This window comes from Salvelinus alpinus, chromosome 10 (genome assembly GCF_045679555.1).
Source record: "Salvelinus alpinus chromosome 10, SLU_Salpinus.1, whole genome shotgun sequence".
Classification (NCBI taxonomy): domain Eukaryota; kingdom Metazoa; phylum Chordata; class Actinopteri; order Salmoniformes; family Salmonidae; genus Salvelinus; species Salvelinus alpinus.
Window position 1 is genome coordinate 58,392,435 of NC_092095.1, and position 7,883 is coordinate 58,400,317.

A 7,883-nucleotide genomic window follows, 5' to 3' on the forward strand; every position below is an offset into this window, starting at 1 on the left:
CTTTCTCTCATCATGGGTAACTCCCATGTGGTTCTAGCACAATGTCAATTGTAGCAATCCCCCCTCCACCGCTTTTAGACAAAAGGGGTTTGGCTGGCACGTGCTCTGGGCGTCAGTCACCTGTTTCTTAGCAACCGGCACAACAGGAAAACACCTGTGGCTCCAAATAGGCTGTTATTGAGAATGGGACTAGGCCTATCCTTTCCCTTATTTGCAGATACCCCAAGCAAATTATCACAGAGAAATCCAAATGAAAGCACACTTAGATGAAGTGTTTATTTCTCCAAGTAGGGGTTGTGTTTTATTTTTTATCTTCTCGTGTTTTATTGTGCCTTTTTCTTGTCCTGAGTTTTTATGGGCTATGGGAATTATCCTATTTCATTTCAATATTGTGCTGATTCCAAAATGATTAGAATTGCTTTAAAACAAACATCTTTCAATAGAACGAGTTCAAGATTATTTCCATGTCATGACTATAGATAGACAGGCTACCAATTATAATTATGTAATCACCTGGCTATGAAATGAATATGTAGACCTAGCCTACATTCATTTTTGTATAACCAATCAATGTTACTCTCGACATAAGCTTTGTTTTGGAAAGGGGGGGTCAACTGTAGACTGCGCGCATCTGTTTGGGGAAATGTTGGTCTAAATCTGTCCCTTTCGCTATGCATTATCATCACGGCCATAATCTTTGCAAAATAACCAAACTTGTCAAAGTAGGTTATTGTTATTTTACGTTCCCTTATGGGAGTTGGAGGTAACCCACTGCTTGCGGGTGAGTAGCTCTAGCCCTCCTATGTCACCTGACCGCGAGACTGCATGCAAATCACGCCTTTCCTAAAGCGCCATTGGCCACCACCACCTCATTTAGTCGCTGTCAACGCGCATCATATGGGTAAGCTCCGTAACTTTACTACTATAGGCACAGAAAGTAGCTCATAGAGACGCTTTTCATCGAGCTGGATGTGGAAAAAACAAGAGGAGAAAACAACTAATACAGAGAAGGAAGGAAAAGTTTATCGAAGTACCTTTTACTTTGGATTGTATTTCTTCGTTCCATTTTTTATTTATTTTTTCCGGGAGGGTTGATTTGCGCAAGTGACGGTGTGTGCCAGCAGTGTGGAGGTGCCGTGACTGAATGTTTCCGTGTATTGGTTGAAAAAGTTAACGCCAGGTGAATGTATAGTATGATGATGGAGACTGACCTACACTCCCCAGTGCCCCAAACGAACACGAATTCGGGGCACACGGGAGGATCAAACAATGGGAACAAAGTCAACCAAGACCGCGTAAAGAGACCGATGAATGCCTTCATGGTTTGGTCCCGGGGCCAGCGGCGGAAGATGGCTCAGGAGAACCCCAAAATGCACAACTCCGAGATCAGCAAGCGGCTCGGCGCGGAGTGGAAGGTGATGTCCGAGGCGGAGAAGAGACCCTTCATCGACGAGGCGAAGCGGCTACGAGCTATGCACATGAAGGAGCATCCGGATTATAAATATAGACCGAGACGGAAGACCAAGACACTGTTAAAAAAGGACAAATACTCTTTGGCCGGTGGGCTGCTCACCGGGACAGGGGGTGGGGGTGTCGGTCTAGGGATGAGCCCTGGGGTCGGCCAGAGGTTAGACAGTCCCGGGGGTCACGGTGGTGCGTCTGCTGCCAGCTACGCGCACATGAACGGCTGGGCGAACGGTGCGTACTCGGGGCAGGTGGCTGCAGCTGCGGCGGCCGCGGCCATGATGCAGGAGGCTCAGCTCGCCTACAGCCAGCACCCGGGCAGCGGGCACCACCACCACTCACACCACCATCACCCGCACAACCCCCAGCCCATGCACCGCTACGACATGTCGGCCCTCCAGTACAGCCCCATCTCGAACTCTCAAAGCTACATGAGCGCCTCTCCGTCCGGCTACGGCGGGATCACCTACACGCAGCACCAGAGCTCTGGTGTCGCCTCGTCCGGGTCGATGGGCACGCTGGGCTCTCTGGTGAAATCGGAACCGAGTGTGAGCCCTCCCGTCTCTACTCACTCGCGCGCCCCGTGTCCCGGGGACTTGAGGGACATGATAAGCATGTATTTACCGACGGGGGAAGCTGCAGGTGACCCGTCCGTTCAAAGTAGACTTCACGCGCTGCCGCAGCACTACCAGAGCTCCACGACAGGGGTAAACGGAACTGTTCCATTGACACATATTTAAAAGAGAGAGAAACATGACTGGGATAGCGCAACAAAATCACATAACCAAATATTTACCTCTTTTAGAATGTTGCTATCTCTTTGTACAGGCTATTGGTTATTGTACATTGAAGGCGAATATCTTAATTTAAAAAAACAATAAGAATACATTAGACAAAATGAACTTTTTCAGAGGGGTATTGTCTGTCGACGTTTATGAAACGCGAGTAGGCCTAATTGCGCATTGGGTTTACTTGCTATCTAACTGATGGGGATGCCAAGTTTTGAGACGATTTAGGTTGTGAAGTATTTACATTTTCTGTGGAAACATAACCGTTAATAAGGACATTTAAATGAGATAACCGTGTGATTAGAATGAATGTGGAAAATGTTTTTAAAAGTTTACAGGATTTCCATTCATTTCACGTTTTCTCTTGTTTGTAATCACGTGGGTTGCTGTATCTGAACCATTTGTTTTTGTTGTTGTAAAAAATAAATCATGTAAATTGTGAATACATACTAGATGAGATTGATAAGCAACTGTAAATAATTTACTAAATGCAATTCTGCCAGGAAAGAAAACAATTTTGCGTTGAAGTATGAGTTAAATAAATTTCCCAGATGTTTCACTGGTTATGGAAAAACGTGTTAGTTTCGTTACTTTGGATTGTATAGGTTTTCTACTTGACACAGTTTGAGTTAACAATGTTAAGGCTAATTAATATTTATATAATTGATGGAAGATTTACAAGTTATATAACAAAACATCTACGAGATGCTGGCTCTATTGGTTGTCTGTCTAACCAACATCGGGTTAAAACGTATAGTGACTGAAATCGAGTACATGACATATGGCAAATATGCGTAAATAAGGATGAATTAGTAATGGTGGACGTAATTACTTGTCACACAACGTTGACGGTTTGATGCTCGGTTTAAGCACGAGACAGGACATCAGACAGGGTTATAGGCCTATACATTCATTTATTTGGAAGTGTAGCAGCAATAACTTTAATGATAATATCATGTATCATATCAGTATTCAGCATGTTTGGAATAAATATGCTCGGATATGGATAACTGGTTTTTACTACTGAATTAAGACTGAATTAAGTGAATTAAGACTAGCGTTTTAATGCTCATACATTGTTTATATATATACATATAATGTAGCATATCATAATTATTAGCATGTCATTACTAGCATTATGCTATTGTTATTAATATTACTCAAATAGCTGTAAAATATATATCAGATGCTCTTTGAATGTAATTTAATAATATATCATATATCTTTCGTTTTAGTACCTAAAGAAAAGGACGACGTTGTGGTAGTCGCGAGGAAGGGAACAAGACAGGCTCGAGTCACAACACCTGTTGACTTGGCTAATGTCTCGTGGGAGGAACTTCGTCTCGTTCGACTAATGTTTTGATTTTCTTTTTTGAACTGGCTTCTTTTGATTATCTGTCCGGTCACATCTTTTTTGACCAACAGGAAGACGCTCACGCCATCGGTCAACACTAGTTAGGCCTACTGATGACAGAATCACCCCTTTTAAAATAAGTTATATGACTGTCTGTTTTTGCTCTTCTAATATCCCATATAATTTGCCTAATAATGTAAACTTAATTGTGGACCAATTGTGATGATTTGACATGTGCGTTCTGGCTATTTGTTGATCATGCAATATAACTATGAATCATTTTTTTCACATTCCCTTTTTCATGTTTGTCATTATACTCATAAATTAACTCACAATATTTCAGTCATTTCCACATCTCGTAATGTGCGTAAAGATTTTTTTTTTCATGAACATAATTATCATTTTCAAGAAAGTACAAAAATACGTGTATTGGTCTAAAATAATCTCATAAACTATAATATTCAAATGAGGGAATAAACGAAATGAGGGAATAATCTCTGCTCTCATTTTATTTCATTCATTTACATTGAACTTTCAGAAAGCGTTGTTATTCAAACTTTTCCATCACTTGTTGCAATTTTGATGTAGATGACAGACACAAACTGGAAGAATCAGTGCGCCAAGATGGAGAAACATAGGCCCAATATCATGAACTAATGGTGCAATCTGCAATGGCATTCTTTTTACTTGTTGTTTGTAGAGAATTTTCAAACTTGCGTCATATTGACCTTTGATACTCGTTTCCCCCATGATTTTTGTTCGCGGTCCAATAAAGTAAATTCATTGAAAAGTGGGAGGATTACAAAGATGCTTATTTTGTCAAGGATGCTTTCTTTAGAGACGGGGATCTTGGACGCAAGGATCCCAAACTAATCCAAATTCAATGAAATGTGAATGGATGCAGATACAAAGAATACACAATTATTCATTGGTCATTGAATTAACATTCTCAATTTATCCTTGCTCACTGCTTCAGGGTATATACCAGAGTCGCTGTAAAGGCGCACGTGGAAAAAAATCATTTTCAGCTTCAGCTAAATCTGTCTGGAGACCTGGTGTGCCATTGACATATCTTGGCCTATAGGCCTACCTCGGCAATGAAGTGTGAAGTTTTAAGGGGATAGACATAACAAGTTAACAATCGATTAGAGCGGAGTAACTGATCAATAATCGGTGTGTATATCTTCATATACTCCGTGCGTACTCCTTTTATTTCATTTTGCAAACACATGACTGAAGTTGATGACTGAATCAGTCAAGTCAAGACACCATCGCACAGTGCCTGTCTGGTTGTCATGGGGGATTAGTGTTACTGAGCGGAGTAGTGGAGAGTGTTTTGTGTAAGGTAGACAAGGATTAGACGATCAGAAGAACTAACCCCGGGGTCAGAGGCAAGTAAAAGACTCTCACAATTGTGCACCGGAAGTCCGGAACCATGACGTCAGTCCGGTTCCCCAAGCTTCGCCAGCCATGAAGCAAGTCGCACAGGTCCTAAACAAAATATAATATAGAAATGTGGGCAAGTTATCAACGAAAGTATTTCAGATCGCCTTTTATCGTTTCTACCATCGTCTCTGGACCTTCACGCTTCAGTCCATCCGCGTCAGTGCTCTATAGGCTAATAACAGGCCAATAGCCAGGCATATAACCGTAACATCTGGCCTTTGCCTTACGGTCAATACCGAGCTGTTCATTCACAATTATGGCTGAGAGTTGGAAAATCTAAAAGTGTCTATAAACTTTTTTAGTGTATCCTACATCCCAGTTCTTATACAGTGATATTTTAGATTGGATTCCTATATATGGTGTACAAACTGGATTGTTACTCTGACAAAACATACTTAAACCAGCCCTAGTCTAAATTCAAATAATAGTCTATAGGCCACTGTTCTATTCAATTACCATAGGTCATCAAACTATTCATCCTCAACATTTGTACTCCTCTTGTCTAAGAGTTGTTCTCTGGAATCCAATCTTTAACGTAATAGAGGTAAAATGCATTTCTAAAAGCATCATCAGATAGAAATGACATGTATCGATTTAAATGTTGTTCTAACCTACCCTACTACACACAATGGAATCCCCACTACATTTGATTTGAGTCTTATCGTGTATCTAAAGTAGAGACGCACAAAGACTGGAGCAAGTCCATGGACCGTTTCCAAATCCAAAATAAACGTTCTGCAAAATTTCACCCACAATAATTACCCCATTCTTTGTGAAAAGTGTGTGTGTGTGAGAGAGAGAGAGAGAGAGAGAGAGAGAGAGAGAGAGACAACGGAGGCCCCTGACCATTAAATCTCCCCACCACGCGGCATTCTTATCTTGTAGACACCGATACATTCAGCACCAGGAAGCCTCCAACGCGCGTTAGTATTTGCCATCCAGTAAACCCCCGATCTCTTGCACTCGGTGTCCTAAATGTGGATAATTAGCATCACTTTATCACGCCTCCGCATATTTTCTTTTCGCTCCTAAAAACCTCTTCGCTGCCATTGGTTGCCTTTCTGTCACAGGAGATTATGGAGACAGATTGCAAAAACCGAATGTGCTGAAACCAGATTAGCACGGAATAGAAATAGCAACCGGGCCAATAAATTCCTCGCGAGGGCCTTATCGTGCAATTACACGTTGACATGTTTAACAATTTTTCAGCCTCTTAATCCTCCGCCCCTTCCAAGAGTCGACGTTTTGTGCCGTGTGTGTATGTGTGTGTGTGTGTGTGTTCGTGTGTTCGTGTACGTGTGCGCGCGCGAGATGTTTTTCCACCCTAAATAGAATCCTCTAAATGTGAAATAAAACTGATAAAGACTTGGGAAACATTTGATAACAACATTTAGGTAGTTTAGATGCAGACCAGTTTAGATAATACATATCACTGATTTGAACGATATTCACTTAATGGGCGCATTCCAAAATAATCTGGGCCAATAGAGCACATGAGACCCAACAAGACGCTTGGTAATGGGCATGAATATTGGACATCAAGTCGGGTTTGCATATTGTCAGTTGACAATCTATTAGATTTCAATATATAATATCACTAAAGCCCGAACATAAAGCTTCGGTCAATATTAATTTTCTTCATCGTCGGCTTGACTGACTGATATAGCCAGATACCATTATTCAAGCAACACTGACAGACAAAAGTTAAACAGAAGTATTTTAATGCGAAGATTTTATGGGAACATTTTTGAATGGCTCTATGTAATGTTAGTGATTTTTTTGGTTTTATAGTTGGCCCGCCGTCTGCAGCGGGTCTTCCGCTCTTGTGAAGCCTGGGTAGAGGTGATTGTGAGCAGCTCTGCTGGAATTTGGCTGGGCCTGGTCTTGGAGCGATGCCCCATGCTGATTCCCCATGCATTGAACGGGGCCCTGTGTGTTTGTGTGTGTGTGTGTGTGTGTGTGTGTGTGTGTGTGTGTGTGTGTGTGTGTGTGTGTGTGTGTGTGTGTGTGTGTGTGTGTGTGTGTGTGTGTGTGTGTGTGTGTGTGTGTGTGTGTGTGTGTGTGTGTGTGTGTGTGTGTGTGTGTGTGTGTGTGTGTGTGTGTGTGGTGCTTGCGGTTGGAAAGTTTCACTCAGTCAACCGTGCTCTCATTGGCTTCACAAAGCAGATTACAGGCCTCAGCGAATTCCTGAAGGCAGCGAGATGCGACGCAGGTGCAAGGGAGACCAGGAACCCCTCATTGGCATAGCGGGGCAACCATTGGGGACGATCCACGGGACCACACAAAAACCCTCACACTCTGTCCGAGCACAGCCGAGGGCTTGAAATGCAATGTATGGAAAGAAACTAGAGAAAGATGGCATCACTTTGAGTATTCAGGAAAAAAACGTTAGTTACAGTTTGAAATTGATTATTTTTTATAGATGTGTCATCTTTCTTGCTTTTATTTTGATGTTAGGCTACATCTCTTCCCTCACCTGAACTGACTCATGAAATAATACTTTCGATAATTATATATTTCTGATAGGCATGTACTAAAGTTCATCACGTTGACAATAGGTGTATACTTGTCCTGCAATTTCACTAAGCTATTTGCAAATTCCAAAATCATTATTTTACACAAAACTTGACAATTTATGACTAGGTTCTAGTTTCATTCCAATAGTGTTTTTTGGAAATTGTGAATGTCAATGAAAGCACATTACCATTCATAACCTTTAAATTATTTAAATCTCTTTCTTTCTTTCTCTTTACTTTCCCCCACAAAAAGCTCCAACGCAGTCAGCCTGTGACGGAAAGCAAAGAGCGCTAGACCTATGCCATCATGACTTT

At 41.7% G+C, this 7,883-nt stretch overlaps 1 protein-coding gene across 1 annotated transcript; it reads left to right on the forward strand.

Annotated features, from left to right (window-relative positions):
• The first annotated feature begins 1,056 nt into the window (after nucleotides 1–1,056).
• Nucleotides 1,057–4,097, forward strand: sox1b (SRY-box transcription factor 1b). The gene is made up of 2 exons (XM_071329926.1): nucleotides 1,057–2,171; nucleotides 3,488–4,097. Exons 1-2 carry the CDS (start codon nucleotides 1,185–1,187, stop codon nucleotides 3,515–3,517), a joined length of 1,017 nt encoding a protein of 338 aa, XP_071186027.1. The 5' UTR covers nucleotides 1,057–1,184; the 3' UTR covers nucleotides 3,518–4,097.
• Nucleotides 4,098–7,883: the final 3,786 nt, after the last annotated feature.

Excerpts from the sequence above, each read along its gene's own strand:
- sox1b (XM_071329926.1), top strand. The coding sequence starts at position 1,185 with ATGTATAGTATGATGATGGAGACTGACCTACACTCCCCAGTGCCCCAA. Across the intron at positions 2,172-3,487 it reads ACCAGAGCTCCACGACAGGG|TACCTAAAGAAAAGGACGAC; the intron begins GTAAACGGAACT and ends CTTTCGTTTTAG.